Below are 24,739 nucleotides of genomic sequence, written 5' to 3' on the forward strand. Positions count from 1 at the left end.
AAACCAGCGATTGTACTTCTAGGTATTTACCCAAAGAATACAAAAATACTAATTTTAAGGGATATATGCACCCTGATGTTTATAGCAACATTATCTACAATAGCCAAATTATGAAAACAGCCCAAGTGTCCATCAACTGATGAATGGATAAAGAAGTAGGGGTATAGATATACAATGGAATATTACCAGCCATTAAAAAAAAAAAAATGAAATCTTGCTGTGGCACTATGTGGATGGAGCGAGAAAGAATTACACTAAGTGAAATCAGTCAGAGAGAGATAAATACCATATGATTTCACTCATATATGGAATTTAAGAAAACAAATTAGCATAGGGAGATAAAAGAGAGAGAGAGGCAAACCAAGAAAAGAGACTCTTAACTATAGAGAGCAAAGTGATGGTTACCAGAGGGGAGGTAGGTGGTGGAATGGGTTAAACAGGTGATGGGGATTAAGGAGGGCACTTGTGATGAGCACCCAGTGTTGTATGGAAGTACTGAATCACTATATGGTACATCTGAAACTAATATTACATAGTAGGTCACCTGGAATTTAAAAACTTAAAAAAAAAAAAATAATACAGAAATAAAAAATATTTTGAGTTCTTTTGTTCCATTATAAGTTAACAATGGATTCAATTCATATTAAATCAGATACTGTTTATTCAATAACAAAACAACTTACCTAGTTTATGGAATCTAAGAAAATCTATTTCTATTTGGCAGTAAATTCCTTTATAAATTCTACCTACTGGAATATTGTAATAATTTCAGAAATGTTACTATTTCTTAAAGGTACATTAGTATAACTATAAGGTCTATTTGGATTTTTTACAGTAAAAATGGCTTTATAACAGTGTAACATTAGTTTTTGGCTAAGGTTGGCAACAATATGAACACAATTACAATAGATCTGACAAAAGGAGATAATCAAGTAAAACAAAATGACTACAAATCATTCCTGAGAAAAACAAAAATTTTAAGTTAACTTACAGTCTCATTTGTTTATACATTCATTACCATGAGCACAAATTCTGTATTAGCCTTTAGCAATGTCATGTACTAATGGCTCCAGAAAGTGCTTTCACTTAACAGTGGGTATATTATTTAATATATTTCAATTACTTTGCTGAAAACTTGGGTCTTAAAAAGACAAATCAATGCCTGAGGCAAAAAAAAAAAAAAAAAAAAGAGCTAAAAGTAAATATAGAGAGAGTGAATAAAAAACCAGGTTGTCTATGCTGAACAATGAAAAATATAATAAAAGGTATATTTAATCATTACCTGATCAAAATAATGATTTAAATGGAGCTATGAAGAAAATTAATTACTACACTCCTTTGAAGAAAATGCTTTCATTCTTAATATCTATTTGTTCACAAATACACCATAATTTGTTAATTATTCCAAATTAAATACCGTTAGACTTTTTAGACGGAGTAACAATACTACTTGCAGAACTGCTTGCACAATGATACCTTCCTTTTCTCATAATTACATGTTACTTCTTTTCTCCCAGATAATCTATTACGCCTGGGGAGAAACTACAAAAATTGCTAATGTGGATATGATTCACAACAGAATTTCATAACATCCTTAGAAATATATGCCTTTTAACAATATATTTATTTGGGCTTTCAAGGAAAACAAGAAGGAAAGATATAAATAGGTATCTTATAAGCATCTACACTACTTACTGTGAACTCAAATATAGTTTAAAACATCTAAAATATTGAGAGGTTGAACTCTAAAACTGACATATTGCTTTTTCATAATAAAAATACATAAAGCAATAATTTTATAATAAAGAGAATATGGTAATGTTACAAGGATATTTACTGTTCTATCACATCTTATTCATTAATATCATGTTATTTATAGTAAAGAAAATACCTAAAATGCTTATTATTTTGTGCTTTCTGATTATTCTTTAATGGCAGGCATGGCCCACTTCAGCTTCTTTTATCCTCTAAATTTTGTCAGAAAATATTCCCAGATCTGTTCATATTAATCTTGTCTAGTCTCATGGATGAAGATTTCATTATTATAATTTTTTCCCTAAGTCATGTAAGTTTTGAAAAATCTGTTTCACTATTTCTGTGCTAATTAAAAGCTAATTAAACAGTATCTCTGAATGATACTTCCATTGATCATCACCTTTTATAATGAAACACCTCAGTGTTTGCCGTTTTCTCCTGAAATAGTTATTCAAATACATAGTAATAAATCACAGTTCATCCCAGTAAGTTTTAATAGTTAACTTCATGCAAAAAGAAGAGTCTCACCTAAGAGTCCAATGTCCTGTTTGGGCCCATTTTCCTAATTAATACAAAGTACAAACGCACACACACAAAGTCTCCTTAATCCTTTTTCTGTACCTAGTGCAATTCTGCGTGCTGTCGCACTCCGGGTAGGTTTTTCTGGCTCAAGCACCCAAGTCTTCTCATCGATTTCATCCATAACATCCCAGAATGCCTTCAGTGATTCTAAGGCTGCCAAAAACTGACCGTAAATGCTTATTAAGGAGCTCTGTGAAAGACAGATAAAAGCTGCATAAGTTGCATGATGCTCTTATCAACAGCAGATAATCTTTCACTTAAAATACAATTCAATTTAGAAATTTTAAGCTCTGTTTCATTTTAGCTGAAACTACTCAAGTAAACAAGAGTCAACTCTCTCTGCTTCACCTCTCTTCACCTCCATTAGCATTGACAGAATTTTCTATTTGTCATTGGGACTGTGCATCTTGCCAGAAATTGTTTTTTAAAGACCATATTTATTTTTACCATGATGCATTCTGCACTACATTTATAGAACAGTAATTACTAGTACAACATGTATGTACTTTATTAACGGCTATATTGTATATGTATTGAGCATAGTCTCTATACAATTTTACTATGAAAGTTATCAAGTTATCTAACATGCAGTTATCAAGTTAAATGTAGCGCTATTTGTAATTCAATTAAATTACTATTTTTTAGAAATATTTTATTTATTTATTTGACACAGAGAGAGAGAGAGAGATTGAGATCACAAGGCAGAGAGGCAGGCAGAGAGAGAGGGGGAAGCAGGCTCCCCACCAAGCAGAGAGCTCGATGTGGGACTCGAATCCCAGGACCCTGGGATCATGACCTGAGCCAAAGACAGAGGCATTAACCCACTGAGCCACCCAGGTGCCCCATAAATTACTATTTTTTTTAAAGATTTTATTTATTTGTCAGAATGGGGAGAGAAAGAGTAGTGTGCACAAGCAGTGGCAGCGGCAGGCAGAGGGAGAAGCAGATGCCTGCTGAGCAAGGAGCCAGATGCCGGACCTGTTCTCAGGACCCTGGGATCACGACCTGAGCCGAAGGCAGACACCCAACCATCTGAACCACCCAGATATCCCTCAGTTAAATTACTTTTGAACATTATTAACTTTACAGACTTATTTAGGCAAAGAGTATAAAAAGGTTCTACATATATTTTCCCACAAGGTTTTTATTGATTAAATTCAAATAATAATGGAGTACATTTTTTGTAATATAGATCTATTAATGAGAATAATGTGGATGGGGAACAATGTTTAATTGGGGCTAAAAGTTAGGGATCCCTTTATCAAAATCAATTGCAAATGTTTATCTGTTAATGTCTGTAATGAAATTTTACTTGTATTAACCCTGAAAATGTTTTTTCACACACATAGGCACCTTGTGGAATATCTAGTACTGACAAATACTGATATAAATCCAGAAGCATAGGATTTTAATAGAGACTATTCATTACTAAGAAGACATCTGTAAATTCCATGAGGTTCCACTTTTTTTTTTTTGAGGTAAAATCGACATACGTTATATTAGTCTCACGTGTACACCCCAATTTATTATTTGTGTATACTGTTAAACAATCACAGTAAACCTAGTTATCTGTCACTGAAGTTCCAAAAAAAAATTCTGCCCTTGTGATGAGAACTTTTAAGATTTACTCTTTCCAACTTTCGAATATGTAATAAAACAATGACTGGGTTTTACATATTTCTGAGAATTCAAACAAATTACAAATAAGATTTCTTCTAATGTTAAGTTTCTAGCCAACATCTGAATTCTGTGTTTCAGACATTAAACTTTCATAGGGATTAACAAATACATTTTCAGTAATAATAAGAACTAAAGCCTTTTTTTTTTTTTTAAGGATTTTGTTTATGGGGGCGCCTGTGTGGCTCAGTGGGTTAAAGTCTCTGCTTTCGGCTCAGGTCATGATCTCAGGGTCCTGGGATCGAGCCCCACATTGGGCTCTCTGCTCAACAGAGAGCCAGCTTCTTCCTCTCTCTCTGTCTGCCTCTCTGACTACTTGTGATCTCTGTCAAATATATAAATTTAAAAAAAAAAAAAAAAGAAAAAGGATTTTGTTTATGTATTTGAGAGGAAGAGAGAGAGAGCACTATTGGGGGGCGGGGGGGGGGGTGAGAGGGAGAAGGAGGCTTGATCCTAAGACCCTTGTATCATGATCCAAACTAAAGGCAGATGCTTAACCAACTGAGCCACCAGGTGCCTCTACCATTCCTGATTTTAAAAATCAATTCATCATTACTTTCAAAGTCAAGAGTTTCTTATAAAGTAGTATTTTAATGGTCACCACTATTTATTAAATATGTTATACTAAAATCAAAACTAAAAGTTTAAAAAGAACAATTAAGGATCCGGGCGCCTGGGTGGCTCAGTGGGTTAAGTCTCTGCCTTGGGCTCAGGTCATGATCTCAGGGTCCTGGGATTGAGCACCACATCGGGCTCTCTGCTCAGTGGCTAGCCTGCTTCCCTTTCTCTCTGCCTCTCTGCCTACTTGTGATCTTTTGTCAAGTAAATAAATAAAATCTTAAAAAAAAAAAAAATTTAAGGATCTTACTGTTTCAAAGAAGCAAAACATATTTTTAAAAAGTCACTGAAAATAATATTACAAATGTATTTATCCCAAATAACTGATATAAGTCAGCAATGCAGTATACCCTGAGTAACGTGAAAAGGAAGTACTTCCTTAAAGGTATACTTTGTACTTACACATGCTTAAGGCACACCTAGATGAAGTCATGGCTCAGTTTCACAAAGCCAATTCAACTCTGCAACCTTCAATAAACAGGGGCCGGTGGGTGGGGGGGGTGTGAGGTAGGTTAAGTGTAGGAATAAAATCTTGAAGGTAGAGTACTTGTTCTCTTTTGTTATGCCATACTTATCTACAAATTTAGATGCCAAACAGAAATCAGAAACCAAACTCCCAAGTTTTGTTTTGTTATTAAACATGCCACCGTTCTTTAGATAACCAAACAAGAAATCAGCTGTGATTTCTTTTTATAGCTAATATATTCAATAACTAAAGACCTTTTTTAAATTTCATTTTTAACATATTTTTTGGTAACTCTATTTACCCTAGTATTACTATTTACTATTAAAATAACCCCCTCGCTCTTGTTTCCACATCCAGACATACCATCACTGACTTACCGCAGCATACCCTACCTAAAATGTAAACTGAACTTATCAGTCTGCCTCCGAAAACCATTCAAAACACCTTCTAACTGGATGTTTTCCTCTCTAGTCATATTCCCCTGAAGCCCATTATTTATATTGCAATTAGGTTGATATTTGTGTTCTGCAAACCTGAAAGTGTAACTTCCTGGCTTACAACAATGTAAATGCAGTTCTTCTCAAAGTGGTATTTTTTCTTTGTTATACCACCACTTAATGACAGCAACACAAATTCCAAGATTTAAGTAAACTGAAGTCAACTACCTGACATAAAAGTAATTATTTATGAGCTTCATCATTTTATTTCTTAAGGCTACTATTAGTTAACAGGTAGCTTGCAAACTGTTTTATGTTACTGATTAAAACCACAGTTCTTTATCATGGCTTGCAATTAACATTGTTTAATATGCATCCATAGTTATGTTTACACAGAGTAAACAAATACTTCCCAAGCTTCAGTAAGGATCTTCTCTAACTACAATCTCAAATTTCTATGATTCCCAAATTTCTTTAGGCCAGATAGAGAACTCCAGAACTGCTCAGCTATCACTATATAGATGATCTCCACATGGCTAACAGACGTATCACATTCCTATTGCTCCACACTGATGTCATTCCTTTCTCTAGAGAAATCTTCAGATACATACACAACAATACAATTACTGGACAGTATGTTGATTTATTAATAACTTTATTGAGATGTGAACGATACACAAGAACTGTACATATTTAACATGTACAAGCTGATGACTGTGTCTATTTTTGCTTTGTTGCCTGTGCTTCTGGTGTCAATCAAGAGATCATTAGTGAGACTAAGATCAGGAAGTATCCCCCCCTGTTTTGTATTTGTAGTAGTTTTTAGTTGCAGGTCTTACTATTTAAGTCATTAATTCATTTTTATTTTTGTGTACAATGCAAGGTAAGGGTTCAATTTCTTTTTTTGTTGTGGATATCCTACTTCCCAATATTATTTGTTGAAGAGACAATAATGTCTCTTTTTCTCCACTTATAGCTATATCTGTATAGAAATCTACAATTACCTATTTCATTGTTAAGCCATGGAAAAACTAACCAAAAAAACCAAAAAGTCACAAAATGTTTTTTCACAGTGGCATCTTTCATTTGAAAGTAAGTATACCAAAACACAATGTCCATTTCTGGTGTGCCTGACTGTAAATGAAATCCTAAACATAGCTCCACTTAAAACTAACTCTACATTTTGTACAAATAATAAAAAAAAGTCATCATCAGATTTTACTACACAGTCATGTGAAGTGGATACGTTATTATTTTTATGTTCTAGACAGAATCCAAAAAAGGTGAATACTGAGACACAGAAACATTTCTCTTGGGAATTTCAATGAACTTAGGAGGTAGACATCAAAACTAATGTATCGGTAAGCTATCTGAAAAACAGGTTTTTTCCCAACTGCTCATTTTATCCAATAAATCATTCACAAACTCTTATTTTGAACTAACTTTCCTACTGAAACTGGAAAACAAAAGCCCATTTCTAAATGTAGTTTCAAACAATGCAAAATTCTACATATATAATCATAAATGCAAAAGGAATGCACACTATATGGCCAAAATTAATATCAAAGCTAAATATTTTACAAGAAGCAAAGTTTTCTAAAAAATATTTTCAAAAATAAAAATTGCCAAGTTCCCATTTTTTTAATGTAAGGAGTTTCACATCTCACCAAAGCTACTATTTTAAGATTTGGGGGGGGGGGGGGAGAATGTAGCAGAGCAAATTTACAGTGTGCAAAATGAATTTAAAAATGAATCAAATAGGGGTGCCTGGGTGGCTCAGTGGGTTAAGCTGCTGCCTTCAGCTCAGGTCATAATCAGGGTCCTGGAATCGAGCCCCGCATCGGGCTCCTTGCTCAGCGGGAAGCCTGCTTCTCTCTCTGCCTCTGCCTGCCTCTCTGCCTACTTGTGATCTCTGTCTCTCTCTCTCTCTCTCTTTCTCTCTCTCTCTGTCAAATAAATAAATAAAACCTTTAAAAAAATTAAAAAAAAGAATGAATCAAATAAAGCAAAATTCAGGAAAAAAGAATACTGACATTAAAAAGTAATACTAAAATAAAATATAAAATGTAGGCAAAGCTGTAAAACAATCTTAACTCTCCTATGCTGCTGGTAAGCATGTAAAATGGCACAACACTTTTGAAAAGACCTAACACCTTCTTTAAATTAAACTAAATATACTCCTATCTTATGACCTAGCAATTCCACTCCAATAGAGGTGAAAAGATTTGTCCGTAGAAAGACTTATATAAGAATGTTTGTATCAGTTTTATTCAAACAGCCGAAAATTAGTATAAGTCCAAATGTCATTTAATAAAAGTTAGAATAAACAAATTCAAGTATATTCATGTAATGGACTACCACTCAGGAATAAAAAGAACAAACCACTGACACATGTCACAACATGGAGAATTTTAAAAATATGCTGGGTGATGAATGTTTATAGCAGCAATGTCCACAATAGCCAAACTATGGAAAGAACCTAGATGCCCACCAACAGATGAATGGATAAAGAAGATGTGGTATATATATGCAATGGAATACTATGCAGCCATTAAAAGAAATGAAATCTTGCTGTCTGCAATGACATGGATGGAACTAGAGGGTATTATGCTGAGTGAAATAAGTCAACCAGAGAAAGACATTTATCATATGATCTCTCTGACATGAGGAATTTGAGAGGTAGGGCAGGGGGTCATGGAGGGAAGGGAAGAAAAAAATGAAACAAGATGGAATCAGGAGGGAGACAAACCATAAGAGACTCTTAACCTCATGAAACAAACTGAGGGTTGCTGGGGGCTGGGAGGTAGGGACAGGGTGGCTGGCTTATGGACATCAAGGAGGGTATGTGCTATGGTGAGTCCTGTGAATTGTATAAGACTGATGATTCACAAACCTGTACCTCTGGGGCAAATAATACATATGTTAATAAAAAAATACATATATACTGGGTGAAATGAGGCTATCTCCAAAAGATGACAGAAGTCTGAAACAGGTAAAAATAAGGCATAGTTAAAATAAAAAATAAAAACAACAGGGATTACTAGTAGGAGATAAAAGAACTGAGATAATGGTAACACTCTGTATCCTGAAAATGGACTGCATGAGTGAGTATATTCATTTACAGATATTTATGTTACGCACACTGGAATTTATGTGTTTCACGGTTCCCATATTTTACAAAGAACTAAACTTTTGTAAAAGTAGATACGCTGAAGTATTTGGGGGAAAGATCTTTGGACACCTGCAAATTACTTTGAAAGGCACCAAAACTCAAATCAACTTAAGGATGGAGAAATGCACAAATGGAAAGATAGGTGATGAAATAAGAACCATAAATGTAAACTCTAAAATCTAGGTGGTAGGTACATGAGAATTCATTATAAACTTTTTCAATGTTCCTGTACCTTTGAAAAGTTTTAATAAAATACTGGGGGAGGGCAAATTATAGAACTTAAGTGTGAGCTATTTATTGTAAAAGAAATTGAATTCAATTAGTTGAGTTGGGTTATAGACTAATCTTTCATTTTTTTTTCAAATATTCAGTAACTGACTTTTAATTCTTTAGACCTATACATTTAAAATATTTAACAACCTCTCCCAGAACAAAACAGGAATATTTCCTAGAAAAAAGCTCACTGTATAAGGCAAGTTATAATCTTTGAAAAGTCTGTAACAGATATTCTTAACCAGAAAAATCAGAAGTTTAGGTGAAAAAAATACATCTTTATATTCTTGAAGTAAAATCTAGCATTTCCTTCAACAGATTCAGATAACAACAAATAGTATCAATACCTGTAACTTTCTCTACAATAAAAATTATATTGCAATCACCTAAGGAACTTCAACACTAATATCTAGATTCCATCGTCAGCCTTTCCTTTTTAATTAATCTTGGTTCAATGTGGCCTTGGCTTTGGTACGTCTAAAAGCTCCCCAAAGGATTCTAATGTGCAGAAAAAGTTAAGAATGACTAGTAGAACAATGAATAGCCATCCCTGTTGTAGTCCAAAAGTTACAGGATCGTATTTCTAAAAGATTTAAACAATTCATGTAGCACGAGACAAAGATGAACACTACATAATGACAAAGATAAGAATCCAGCTGTACATATTTATGTACCCAATAAAGGAGCACCTAAAAACACAAAGCAATCATTAATACCCAAGAAAGGAGAAACTGACAGTAATACAAGTTGAGGACTTGAACACTTCATATACATAATTTTGCATTCAGAAACAGCAAAAACACTCGTTCTTTTTTTTTTTTTTAAGTAGTTTGCTCTATCTCTCAGAGCCAGTGAATGATGGATCTAGCTTCTTCATACCCAATTCTACCTGATTATAAAGTGTATTACCTCCCTACCTGCTGACACTTAGCAGGAGCTGAAGAGATGCTATCCTCCCAAGACGTTGGTTAAGCTCCTGGCAACTCCAAGATAAATAATGTGGGTGACCAAAAAAAAAAAAAAAAAAGTACAGAAAGCATAACACCCAATCCTTAAAATAAAAACTGACCTAAATAATGCCTGGGGTATAATCTTTAGAAAATTTGTATGCCGATGTCCAAATGTCTCTCTCTCAACTGTATTATCACTAGACTTCACTGTGGGATGAGGAAGGACTTGGTCATTGAGGGGAGGTTCCAAATATATTTGTGGCAGGTAATTGCTTATGCTGCCTATTCTGACGAAATCAAGAATCGTGGGGTGCAGAGGGGAAAAATGGAAGTAGAGCCAATGTTGAAAGGAAATGAAAAGCAATGTATACAGGTACTCATACAAATTATTCTGAAGGAAGAGACTGGGGAGGGTGGGGAGGAAGTGGATAATTGAGGAAAGAAAGAACCAAACTTGAGAGGGCATTGGGAAAGAAAAAACAGGTAAGAGACACAGACACTGCCAACCATTCTGTGGTGAGGAAAAGAAGCCGGCAAGGACCTCACCTCTTTCTCCAGAGCTGTTCATGTGTGGCTGCTGGCTCTCAGAAATCCATGGGAGCTGCTGGGTGGCCTTAGACTGCACTTTCCTGGCATTGATTTCATGACCCCCATCCCCCCCACCCCGCACTGTAACCTGGACTGGGAACACAAAGGCAGACCCTCTGCGAATTCAATACAGATATTGGTAGGAGTGATTGCACATGGTAAAGGGTGGTGGCTAGAGGAAAAAGAGTATTGATAGAAGAGCCAGCAGACTTGGTTCAAATCTCAGCTCTAACTCAAAGTTTAACTTCTCAGGACCTCACTTTCCCTGACTGTAACATGGGCATGATGTGCCACCACCCTAAGGATGGAGGAGTATATTCAAGAATGTACCTAAAACTGTCTCACACAAAGCCCATCCCATGGGACATTTCCATCCTTTCCCCTCTTGCCTAGAGCCTTTAAGTAAGAAGATATCAATTCTCCCTACCTTGGCTTTAAATTGTAACTAACTGCTTAGCCTCCTCCCATTAGGTTTAGGTAAAAAAATATAGAGTCTTCTTCAAAGTCTATTCAAGTGCACACAGAACATCCTCCAGAAGAGATCAGATGTTAGGCTACAAAAAGCCTCAAGAATTTTATCAAGCATCTTTCCTAACCACTACAGTAGGAAAGTAGAAATCAATTATGACAAAAGTCTGGAAAGTACATTATACATAGATGCTAAATAACATGCTACTCAACAATGAATCAGTCAAGTAAAAAATCACAGAAAAATTTTAAAAATGGAGAAAAATGACAACACAATGGTTCAAAATCTCTGGAATACAACAAAAGGTGTTCTAAAAGGGAAGCTTATAGCAATACAGGACTACTTAAAAAAAAAAAAAAAAAAAAAAAAAAAAAAGCAAATCTCAAACAACTTAACCTTACACCTAGAATGGCTAGACACAAAAAAACAATGCCCAAAGTCAGAGGAAGAGGAATGATAAATATCAGAGCAGGAAGGAACGAAATTGAGATTTGAAAAATAGAAAAGATCACTAAAACCAGGAACAAACTCCTTGAAAACAAATAAAATTGATAAAGTCTTAGCCAGACTCATCAACAAAGATAGGACTAATACAATTAAAATGAGAAATACCTGACCTTACAAAAATAGAGGATTATGAGATTATGAAAAATTATATGCCAACAAATTAGACAACCTAGGAGAAATGGATAAATCCTAGAAACACAATCTTCCAAAACTGAATCATGAAGAGAAAATTTGAACTGACCAATTACTACTAATAAAATTGAATCAGCAACAACAACAAAAAAAAACAACAACAAACAAAATTCAGGACATGTAAATGCTACCAAACATTTAAAGAAGACTCAGTACACGTTCTTCCCAAACTATATAAAAAAAAACAAACAGAAAAAGAGGGAAAACTTCCGAATTCATTCTATAAGGCCAGCATTACCCTGATACCAAAATCAGACAAAGACACTACAAAAAGAAGAAACCACAGGCCAGTATCTCTGATGAACAAAGATATAAAAACTTTAAAAAAATTCAACACATTAAAAAAAATCATTCAGCACGATCAAGAAGGATTGGTTCAATACTCACCAATATGATATTTCACATTAATAACAGAAAGGATAAAAATGGTATGAATACCACAGTAAGATGCAAAAAATCATTTGACAAAATACAACATACTTTTATGATAAAATCTCTCAATGAAGTGGTTTGAAAGGAAATGTATCTCAACACAATGAAGGCCATATATGACAAACTGACAAATAGCACCATACTCAATGGTGAAAAACAGAGCTCTTCACCTAAGATCAGAAACAAGGTAAGGATGTCCATTCCTACCACTTTTATTCAATATAGTACTGGAAGTCCGAACTATAGGAATGAGACAGGAAAAAGAAATAAACAACATCCAAAATATTAAGGATAAAGTAAACTGTCACTCTTTGCAGATGACATAAAACTCCATACAGAACACCTTAAAGGCTCCACCAAAAAACTATTAGAACTGATCAATGAATTCAGGAAAGTTGCAGGATACAAAATTAGTATTACAGAAATCTCTTGCATTTCTATATACTGAGTAGCAGAAGCAGAAATTAAGAAAACAATAACATTTACAATTACACCCCCAAAAATTAAATACTTAGGAAAAAACTTAAGAAGGTCAAAGACCAGGGCACCTGGGTGGCTCAGTGGGTTAAAGCCTCTCCCTTCAGTTCAGGTCATGATCCAGTGTCCTGGGATCGAGCCCCATACTGGGTTCTCTGCTCAGCAGGGAGCCTGCCTCCCCTCTTTCTCTGCCTGCCTCTCTGCCTACTTGTGATCTCTGTCAAATAAATAAAATCTTAAAAAAAAAAAAATGAAAGACCTGGCACAAAAATAGATACATAGATCAATGGAAAGACTAAAGAGAAATAAACCCACGCTTATAAGGTCAATTAATCTAGGATGAAGAAGGCAGGAATAAATAATGGGGAAAAGACAGTATTTTTAATAAATTATGCTGGGGAGACTGGACAGCTCCATGCAAAACAATTAAACTGGACCACTTTCTTACACCATACTCAAAAATAAATTCATATTGGATTAAAGACCCAAATGAGACCTGAAATTACAAAAATCCTGGAAGAAACAACAGGTAGTAATCTCTTTGATAGCAGCCTTAGTAACATTTTTCTGAATGTATCACCTCAGGCAAGAAAAACAAAAACAAACTACTGGGACGACACCAAAGAAAAAGCTTTTGCTGTGAAAGAAACCATCAACAAAATGAAAGGAAACTGATAAATGATATATTTGTTAAGAAGTTAATATCCAAAATATATAAAGAACTTACACAAGTGAAGACCAAAAAAACCACAAATATTCAAATAAAAAATGGGCAAGGGGTGTACCTGGGTAGCTCAGTTGGTAAATCATCTGACTCTTGATTTAGCTCAGGTCATCATCTCAGGATTGTGATATCAAGCCGCACATGAGGCTCTGTGCTAGGTGTGGAGCCTGCTTAAGATTCTCTCTCTCCCCTTGCCTCTGCACTCCTACATCCCTTTCTCGTTTTAAAAAAAAAAAAAAAAAAAAAAGGCAGAGGACCTGAATAGACAGTTTTCTCTAGAAGACAAACAGATGGCAAACAAACACATCAAAAGATGCTCAACATCACTAATCATCAGGGAAGTGCAAATCAAAATCACAAAGAGATATCAGCCTACACCTGTCAGAATGACCAGAATCAAAAAACAAGAAATAACAAGTGTTGGCGAGGATGCAGAGGGGGGAAAAATCACTACTGGTCAGAATGCAAACTAGCGTGGCTACTGCGGAAAACAGTATGGTAGCTCTTCAAAAAATTAAAAATAGAAAAATCATATGACTCTGTTAATTCCACTACTGGGTACTTACCCAAAGAATATAAAAACATTAATTTGAAAAGGTGTGTGCACCCCTCTGTTGATTGCACTGTTATGTACAGAATCCATGATATGAAAGCAATGTAAGTGTCCACATATACACAACGGAATACTATGCAGCCATGAAAGGGATGAAATCTTGACATTTATAACAACATGGATTGACCTGGAGGGTATTAAGTTAAGTGAAATGAACCAGACAGAGAAAGTCAAGTAAATTATGATGTCAATTTAAAAAAACAAAAAAACAAACTGGTCGTTTTGAGGGTGGGGGAGGTTAAACAGAGATTTAAGCCAAACTTCAATTATAAAGTAAGTTGTGGAGACGAACAGTATAGCATAGGGATTACAGTCAATAGTACTGTAGTAATAATATATGTCGACAGATGGTGACTATACTCATAGTAAACACTGGGCAATGTACAGAAGTGTTGAATCAATTTGTACACCTGAAACTAATAAAACATTGTATGTTAATTATACTTCAATAAAAGAAAAAGATTCGAGCAGTCCAGTTTACGAGGAAAAAGGCATCCTTAACATTTACATCTTAATTTGACCATTTTTTAATGTTTAAACAGATTTTAATTTTGGGATTTGGGGGGATAATACAATAAATTTTTAAAAAATGAACAAGTTCTACAAAATTAGACCTAAGGAAAAAAGTTTTACCTTCAACTTATAAACAATCAGCTTGTAACCACATTCCACAAACTATCTGGATCAAGAACTGAAAAATGTAGAGAAAAACAAATATTGTATGATTTTACTTATATGTAGAATCTAAAACACAAAACAAAAAAATAAACAAAAAACACAAACAGATCCATACAGAGAACATCTGATGGATGCCAGGGGCAGGGAAGTGGGGAGATGGACAAACGAGGGAAGAGCAGGAGATGCAGAATTCCAGTTATGGAATGACTAAGTCATGGTGATAAAGGGTACAGCATAGGGAACATAGTCAATGGTATTAAATGTTGTTGTATGGTGACAGATGGTGCTGCACCTGGGGTGAGCACCACATGAAGTACAGACTTATTGAATCACTATGTTGTATATGTGACACTAATGTAACGGTGCAAGCCAACTGAACCTTAGTCAAAAAAAGAGGAAAGAAATTAAAAAAAAAAAAGATGAAAGAATGCATGTTCTTATTTACAACACACTGAATTATACAAAATCAAATAAGCAAATACAACAATGAGTTATGTGTTAATACAATTCGATCCAGCGAAAGTACAGAAATGTCTACTAAGTATTATGCTCTATCAAAGATACTGGTTGACCTAATGAAATATAAGATGCAATACATGTTAGTTAAGAGAAAAGACTTTAGAGGTACCTGGGTGGCTCAGTTGGTTAAGCATCGGCCTTTGGCTCAGGTCATGATCCCAGGTTCCTGGGATCCAGCCTCAAGTGGGAGTCCCTACTCAGCAGGGAGCCTGCATCTCCATCTTCCTCTGCCCCTCCCCCTGCTCACTCTCTCTCTCGAATAAATAAAATCTTAAGAAAAAAAAAAAAAAATCACAGACTGGTCAAATCCTGAATCTGATTCCCAGGTCCACCTCTTAAAGCTAGCTACATCTTTTGTAGCAAATTAATTCACTTAGCTTCTGCAATACGGAAATAGTGTTTGTTAATCTGTATAAGATTTGAGTGAGATCATATATACAAAACGTTTAACTGCTTAGCATATAGTGTATGTTTAAAAGTTGGTAGCCATTATTAAAAGTCATACAGTCCTTGACCTGGAGAAGTTCACAGCCTGTGAACAAGAAGAGCAACTGAAAGATACCTGTATCATACCAGACAAAGTATCAACACTCTTAATATAAAAGGGTTATTAAAAAATCAGTTTAAGGTGAGGATCCGCCGCCGCATCCGTGGTTCGTTTACTGAGCCCGTTAGTGCCCCTGCCAAGCAAAGACTCCCATCACCGTCATGTCCCGCTACCTGCGACCCCCAATACGTCTCTGTTCCTAAGGAATGTGGCCGACGACACCAGGTCTGAAGATTTACGACGAGAATTTGGTCGTTATGGTCCTATAGTTGATGTGTATGTTCCACTTGATTTCTACACGCGCCGTCCAAGAGGATTTGCTTATGTTCAATTTGAGGATGTCCGTGATGCCGAAGACGCTTTACATAATTTGGACAGAAAATGGATTTGCAGATGCCAAATTGAAATACAGTTTGCACAAGGGGATCGGAAGACTCCAAATCAAATGAAAGCCAAGGAAGGGAGGAATGTGTACAGCTCTTCACACTATGATGATTATGATAGATACAGACATTCTAGAAGCCGGAGTTATGAAAGAAGAAGATCAAGAAGCTGGTCCTTTGATTACAACTATAGAAGATATTATAGTCCTAGAAACAGTAGACCGGCTGGAAGACCACGGTGTAGCAGAAGCCATTCCGACAATGATAGATTCAAACACTGAAATCGATCTTTTTCAAGATCTAAATCCAATTCAAGATCATGGTCCAAGATCCAGCCCAAGAAAGAAATGAAGGCTAAATCACATTCTAGGTCTGCATCTCACACCAAAACTAGAGGCACCTCTAAAACAGATTCCAAAACACTTTATAAGTCTGGCTCAAGATATGAAAAGGAATCAAGGAAAAAAGAACCACCTAGATCCAAATCTCAGTCAAGATCACAATCTAGGTCTAGGTCAAAATCTAGATCAAGGTCTTGGACTAGTCCTAAGTCCAGTGGCCACTGATAGTATAAACCTTGATATTTTTAGGCATGTATCATTCATTTACTCATAGTTTGGTTTACTTAAATTATCAGGAATACAATGTTGCAATGATGCTTAAAAAACACTTGTCAGTTTTCCCTGTACCAGGCAAATGGTTATAATTAAAATGATATGCTGTTGAGAAGCCACTCTTAAGAGTCCAGTTTGTTTAATGTTATGGGCAGCTACCAATTTGTGGTGTCTCTGTATATTTTTGTAAAGATTCTCATTTTTTATGCTTGAAGTATTGGTGAAAAGATGTTGGTTGACCATAATTTGCAACATTGTCTTATTAAAAATAAACTTTCATATCCATATTTGGTAGAACTGTTAACCTAGAAATGTAGCTTGCTAATAAGATAGAATGATACAACAGTGAAGTTGTAGCCACAGTACAACAATGACATTTAGGTTCAGGGTGGACCTTTTTGTCTTGTTAAGATGTCTAGGCCCATGATAATAGTTAATTATGACAGAGCGTGGAATAGTTCTTTTGTTAACCCAACCATCTTGGGGAATGATGCCAACTGGGTTAAGTAGCATTTGGGGGAAGATTGAGTTTTTGACTGAAACATGGAGCCTTCACTGCTTTTTCCTGGTTTCTGTGAAGATTTGAAACATATAAACATCAGAAGAACTCACCTTAAAATTTAAGCAGGTCAATAATGGCAGAAATAATTTTAAGGGAAAAAAATGCTCTCAAGTAGTTCCTCTCAACTTTAAGGAGCATTGTTGGAAATACTGCTTAGTTTTCTTACTGCTGTTAAAAAGCAGCAAGTAAATGGTTTCAGAGTAGATTTTGTTTATGCATATGCGTAGTGTAAACTGAATTTTGATGCTTATAGCACTTGGTCTGTGCATTTGTATCAAAATTTGCCTCCCACTTTATGAAGAGACTTGTTCTTCACACATCAGCTTATTTCATGTGAGGCAAGTTGAAAGAGAACACTCCCATTCTAGGTGATCCTGTGGTGCCATGAAATTTAAAATATTTTGGAAAAAGAATGAAAGAGTCCCATCTCTGAGTTTGATTGATTATCAATGTAGTACCTGGCAGTACCCGACTAAAAAAGAAAACAAGACCCTAACCGTTTATAATTTCTAGCGTTTCTCTGAGAGATTGTTGGGGGGAGAGGGCAATAAAAGGAACATGTCCAATCTCATTTCAGAATAAAAACTAGCATCTTTAAAAATTTTAGATTGCTTGCTTGCAGGTATAAGTAAGAAATATTGTGGGGAAACGACTCCTTTTAGAGGATTACTTTTTTCCAATTTTGGTTTTAGTAATATAGGGCTTGCCTGTAAAGAACAAAAAAGATGGTTTTTAAATTGTTTGTGGAATGTGTTTAAAGGACTGATTCTAGAACCTTTGTATAATTGATAGTATTTCTAACTTTCATTTCTTTACTGTTTGCAGTTAATGTTCATGTTCTGCTAGGCAATCATTTATATGCACGTTTCTTTAATTTTTTAGATTTTCCTGGATGTATGGTTTAAACAACAAAAAGTCTATTTAAAACTGTAGCAGTAGTTTGCAGTTCTAGCAAAGAGGAAAGTTGTGGGGTTAAACTTTGTATTTTCTTTCTTATAGAAGCTTCTAAAAAGGTATTTTTATATGTTCTTTTTAACAAATATTGTATACAACCTTTAAAACATCAATGTTTGGATCAAAACAAGACCCAGCTTATTTTCTGCTTGCTGTAAATTAAGCAAACATGCTATAATAAAAACAAAATGAAGGGGAAAAAAATCAGTTTAAAAAAAAGTACACAGGACTTAAAAAGGGGAAGGGATGAAAAGGTAACTCCCCAAAGAAAAAATACACGTGATCAAATGAAAAATATTCAACCTCCTAAGTTTAGACACTACTCATCTAATTGCAAGACTTAAGAGTAAGAGAGAGAGAGAAGAAAGGAGCAAAGCCTCAAGAATTAAAGGATGGTGAGGAAAATGAGGTAGACTGGATGGGTGGTCCACTTTCACCAGAGCAGCTTTTCCTTCAAAGCTGAGGTAGCTCAGTTCCATAGCTTGGCTTCTCTTATAACACTCACATTATTAGTCACTGCTTCTCACATTATTAGTGACTGCTTGATTTTAGAACCTCACTGAAGAGGTGAGCATTCTCTAGGTCATATAGGACCATGATACATGCCCTTAATCCATTCCAGAATAGTCCAGAGTGGTTTTGTTTTGATTTGGCTCCAATGACTTTGTCTAGTACGTTCCAATGGTCCCTGGTTAGTGTGGCTTTACCCATTTTTACAACAATTTTTATTTCCTTCTTTGTATTTTCCACATTACCTATAATAATATGTATTACTTTTCTAATCAGAAAATCATAATTTTTGCAATCATAATCATTTTTATTTCATATGTAAAAATAAGTGGTCAGAGAGCAATCCTTTCACTTCATGATGTGCACAAATCAGTGAAAAGCACACTAGCCTAATTAATACTTCAACTATGTGTCAGGTCTATGTTGGGAATCTCTGACACAAAGATAAGAGTATCCAGTACACAAGGTCACAGCTCTCATCTTGATAGTAATGAAGTATTGATCAAGACCTTCTTAGCCTCTTAAAGACTTAATAAATCAATAAATATGGGTATGCAGTAGACAATTTTTTTTTTTTTTTTGACTTACAGAGATCACAAGTAGGCAGAGGCAGGCAGAGAGAGAGGAGGGGAAGCAGTCTCCCTGCCGAGCAGAGAGCCTGATGTGGGGCTCGATTCCAAGACCCTGGGATCATGACCTGAACCGAAGGCAGAGGCTTCAACCCACTGAGCCACCCAGGCACTCAAGCACTAGACAACTTCTAAGGTGACTTCCAATTCTAAAAGTGAAGAATTCTAAATATAATTGTTTGAAAATCCATAAAGCAGACAGTTCTGTCCACTTAAAAGTACCTATCTTTCAAGACGCCAACTACTATAATGTACTCCCATTTAGCCCAATTCATGTGTATAAACAGATTTTCTCATTCAAGTTATATATAAGTATCTATCCATTATCTATGAACAATTTATATGATTCAACATAGTCATTCCCTCTTTAATCATACCAGAATTAAACTATTTAGACAATATTTTATTCTCTATCCCCATGTATTCAAGGACAGAAGTCAATGATGCATTACACAACTACCATTATTTTATAAAATAAAGGGGAAAAAAATCAGTCTTTCGAAACTTTTGAGTTTTTGGAATAGGTTAGGAATCACAAATCACAGCAAGCAATTATATAGCTGTAACTTGGCAAAGAGCCAAAAATCATACCCAGAACACTGTAGGTATTAATTTACTAATCAAAGAGAAAATGCCAGTTTTTTCTTTTTTTTTTTTTTCTTTTTGCACATATACATAATACCATGATGAGAGGAAATGAAATAGAGGAAGCAAGACATAAGACAGGGAAAAAAACTAAAGAAGACAAAAATAAGCAGCAAAAAACAAAAGCAAAAGCAAACACAACCCAAAAAAAACCATCAACACACACAAAATAGCCTTAGGATCCCAAAAGCAATAATCTGTTTTACAGGGAAGAAATGTATCCCAGTAACCAATAATGATGCAGAAACCTAAACCCTAAGCATTCCTGTGGTAAGAGAAAGGAGAAGACAGGAAGCTAAGCAAACTCCTATCCTTAAAACATTAAAAAATAAAAGTGAAAAGGACATGCAGGTGACTCAGCTGGATAAGCATCTGCCCTCCACTCAGGTCATGATCCCTGGACCCTGGGATCTGGGACTGAGCCTGGCACCAGGCTCCCTGCTCATCTGGGAGCCTGCTTCTCCATCTCCCTCTGCCACTTCCCCTTGCTCCTGCTCTCTCTCTCTCTCTCAAATAAATAAATAAAATCTTAAAAAATAAATAAATAATAAGGAAAGGAAGAGAACTCCTGAAATATTTAGAAAATATAAAACAAGGTGAGAAAAGGACATTCTACTCTACCTACTCCAAGGACATGCGGCAAGGTACCATGTTGAGGCATATCAAACACACTACCTTTCAAGTCTGTCTATTTCCACATGGAGCAGAACTATAACAGAAAAAAAGGTACAGACCAAACACCAGGAACTGGAAAACTACCTCTGTAACATTACGGGAACAGGAAGCACAAAGCTAATAGGGGTGTGTTCTTGGGTGTGGAGTCCAATCCTCCTGTGTGTAAAGCAAAGGTCAGAAGAATAACAAGCATTTATTAATCTTGAGAAGAATAGGAAAAAAATAATAGACTTCTCAACATGATTTGAAAAGAGCAAGCATGAAGATATTAAGAGATCAATCTAATCTTAGATTGACCTAAGACACTTACTGACATTCTCTGCACTGAAATCAGAATACCTGGACTGTTCTGTATATGCGCTTCTCAATGGAAAGATCTCTATGTGGGATACCTGCACTGATTCATTGAAAATTTCTGAAAAAAAAAAAAAAAAAAAAAAAAAAACCACAACTAAAAAGACTTCTAAGCAAACAGTCTGGTCAGTGTGATAGATTTGGAATTTAAACCTTGAGATCATGAACCAATTGACAGTCTGTCTGGTCGAAGGTCTACATGCCTTCCAAAAAAACTAAAAGGTTTATTTTATTTTCTGACTAGTGTTATAATGCTAAAGCACAGCCTATTCTGGCAATGCTTGCCCACTTTTATCGGTGGAGGATGTACATGAATCAAGTACCCTGACATCTGAGCACATAAAGGTCAAGTTGGTTATTATAGTTCATGTTTGATAAATAAAATAAACCATCAGAAAAGTAGGTTTTATCATTACTCTAAATACTTTAAATGGTGTCTTTTTTTAAAGATGTATACCCAGTGAACAGGGAGGTAGATAAAGTTGTTCTTACTAGCTCTATGACTAGACAATGCACCTTTAGAGAAAAAAAATCACTTATCTGGCTTCCACAGTATTAATCGTCCACTGATGAACTGTCTGTATGCTTAAGTCTAAACTCTTTTCAAAACATGCTAGTACTGGAGAAAACATGCTAGTACTAAACTCTTACACTGTTGGTGGGAGTGCAAGGTGGTACGGCCACTCTGGAAAACAGTTTGGAGGTTCTTCAAAAAGTTGAAAATAGAGCTACCTTGTGACCTAGCAATTACACTACTAGGTATTTACCCCAAAGATACAATTGCAGAGATCCAAAGGGGCACCTGCATTCCCAATGTTTATAGCAGCAATGTTCACAACAGCCAAACTATGGAGAGAGCCCAGATGTCCATCAACAGATGAAAGGATAAAGAAAAGGTGGTATTTATATACAACAGAATACTACTCAGCCATTAAAAAGAATGAAATCTTGCCATCTGCAATGAAGCAGATTGAACTAGAGGGTATTATGCTAAATGAAGTCAGTCAATCAGAGAAAGACAGTTATAGGATTTCACTCATATGCAGAATTTAAGAGAAAAACAGAAGCATAGGGGAAGGGATGGAAAAATTAAACAAGATAAAAATCAGAGAGGGAGACAAACCATATGGGACTCTTAATCATAGGAAACAAACAGAGCTGCTGGAGGGGTAGGGGTAAGGGAATGGGTAACTAGGTGACGTAATAGCACTGGGTATTATGTAAAACTGATGGATCATGAACTCTACCTCTGCAACTAGTAATACACTTTATGTTAACTGATTAAAAAAAAAAGTAAAAAACAAACAAAACCAAACCAAAACAATGCTAATTCCATGGGGAATGCTAGATCTTTAAATGCATTTAATTGAAGTCTATACAGCATAGAAAATGCTAATAAAATCTTTCTTTTATAAAAAATGTAGTGGCCTATCACAAAGCTTCAAATTCTGCCATTAATATTTTGATCTTGCTATTTTTCTAGGATTTCTTATGAATCTACATGGGAAATGTTCCGATTTTTTTTTTTTTGTAATTATAAAAATAAAACAGGGGCATCTGTGTGGCTCAGTCCGTTAAGCGTCTGCCTTCAGCTCAGTTCATGATCTCAGAATCCTGGGATTGAGCCCCACATCAGGCTCCCTGCTCAGCAGGGAGTCCTTCTCCCTCATCCTCATCCTCCCACCTCCTACTCATGTTCTCTCTCAAATAAGTAAAATCTTGGGCACCTGGGTGGCTCAGTTGGTTAAGCTCAGGTCATGATACTGGAGTCCCCAGATCCACATCTGGCTCCCTGCTCAAAACCGTGTCTGCTTCTCCCTCTGACCCTGTACCCTCTCATGTGCTCTCTTTCTTGTTCTCATGGTCTCACTCTCAAGTAAATAAATAAAATATTAAAAAAAAAATAAGTAAAATCTTAAAATTAAAAAAAAAAATCCCTTCAGAGGGGGGAAAACATGTTAATACCTATATACATATTTTTTTTTACAGTCTACAAAGAAACTATGTATAAGTACAAGCTAAGAAGTTAGTTCCTATGGTCCACTGCTGTACAGAGTTACACAAAATTTTCAAATGGTGGTGACAAGTTAAGGAAGCTTATAGCATCTGTGAAGATCACAATGTTCTAGAGGCAAGGAAATCACCTGAGAGAAGACTAGTGTAGTCTTTGACTTATAAATTGATTTTAAGAAGCTCTGTCAAGTTATACTGTACAGAAAGTCCTACATGTGTTTTGTTCAATCTTTTAAAAAAAGAGAAAAGATCAAATAAGCAAAACACATTTTTTTTCCTTTTTTTTTTAGGAGGTAAATTTCTGGGCCATAGGTATGACTGGTATATTTGGACCTTTGTTCCACATCATCTTTATCTGTAGCTATACCAGCCAGTGATATACACAATGATAATTTGAGCTTGGGGTCTGCCCCAGAAAGCACTGTAAGACAGAAGTTATGTGCAGACAGTCCCTAAGATTACTGCCAATAACCTGAGAGGCAGTGGGTAGTGGGAAGAATGAAACAGAGGACAGAATGCCAAAATAAGAGCGTGCTGTCAAGCCAGTCACTGTGGTCAATGGGGACTCTTTGAAAAGTTATACAGAAAGCTGAGAATCATGGCCTAAAAAGAGAGAATCTCAAAACATTTATTCACTGGTCTCTATTTCCAACTGGTCAAGTTGTCCTAAAAAGATTATTAATTCTCACATTTCCAGATTTGCATACATACCAGAGGCATACATACACTCCTAGTCCTGGCATTAGAAAAACTCTGGGACAAAGGAAAAAATGAGCAGTGGTTGAGCTGAGGTGAGGTGTTTTGTCAAGAAACACCACTCTGAGGCTGAATGAAATACGACTAGGTAAAAAGTTAATGCAAAGGAAGTGAAGTGGGGAGTGAGAATTACCTGACTCCTAGCTACTTGCCAACAAGGGAAACATACAGTCAATTCTCTAAAAGGAAAAAAAATCTTGAGAAGTTTTTTCTCATGAAATCAAGTTATCTAAAGCTTTAATGGTAACAAAAGGGTTTGAGGTACACAAAATATTATGTCTATAGAAAGGTCTGCTCATTTTACATTGTTATATTATTGAGCCTGAATGCTCATTACATAATCTAAATACAAGTCAATTATCAGGCATGTAATTTGCAAATATTGTTTCTTAGTCTGCAGCTTGTCTTTTCATTCTCTTAACTGTTTTTCAAGAATAGAAATTTTTAATTTTGGGGGCACCTGGGTGGCTCAGTTGTTAAGCATCTGCCTTCGGCTCAGGTCTTGATACCAGGGTCCTGGAATCTAGCCCTGACTCAGTCTCCCTGCTCAGCAGAGAGCCTGCTTCTCCCTCTCCCACTCCCCTGCTTAGGTTCCCTCTCTCCCCCCCCCCCCCCGTCAAATAAATAAATAAAATCTTTAAATTTTTTTTATTTGATTAAGTCCAATTTATCAGTTTGTTCTTATATGGATCTTGCTTGGGGTGTTATACTAAGAAATCCCAAAGTCCCAAAACTTTATTTTTTTTCCCCCCAGAAGTTTCATTTGTCTTAGGTTTTACATTAAGTTTATAATCCATTTGGAGTTAATTTCTGTATATGGGCTAACGTTCATCTTTTTTTGTATTCTGCAAACTGTTTCAGCACAACTTAATGAAAAGACTGCCATTACTTCACTGAATGATCTTTGCACCTTTATATATATATACAACTATTTTCAGCAAACAATTTGTATGGGTATACATATGATC

General features: G+C 35.6%; 1 protein-coding gene and 1 pseudogene across 5 annotated transcripts in view; one reads left to right on the forward strand and one right to left on the reverse strand.

The window, feature by feature from the left end:
• FANCL (FA complementation group L) overlaps window positions 1-24,739 on the reverse strand; it is a 298,207-nt gene that overhangs the window by 8,692 nt on the left and 264,776 nt on the right. For all 5 annotated transcript variants that reach the window (XM_032352198.1, XM_032352197.1, XM_032352196.1 and 2 more), the window contains one exon: window positions 2,377-2,527. In XM_032352198.1, coding sequence (XP_032208089.1) covers window positions 2,377-2,527 — 151 coding nt within the window. The remainder of the gene's footprint in view (window positions 1-2,376; window positions 2,528-24,739) is intronic.
• Window positions 15,838-16,792, forward strand: LOC116595612 (annotated as a pseudogene).

This window comes from Mustela erminea, chromosome 7 (assembly GCF_009829155.1).
Source record: "Mustela erminea isolate mMusErm1 chromosome 7, mMusErm1.Pri, whole genome shotgun sequence".
In the NCBI taxonomy this organism is placed as follows: Eukaryota; Metazoa; Chordata; class Mammalia; order Carnivora; family Mustelidae; genus Mustela; species Mustela erminea.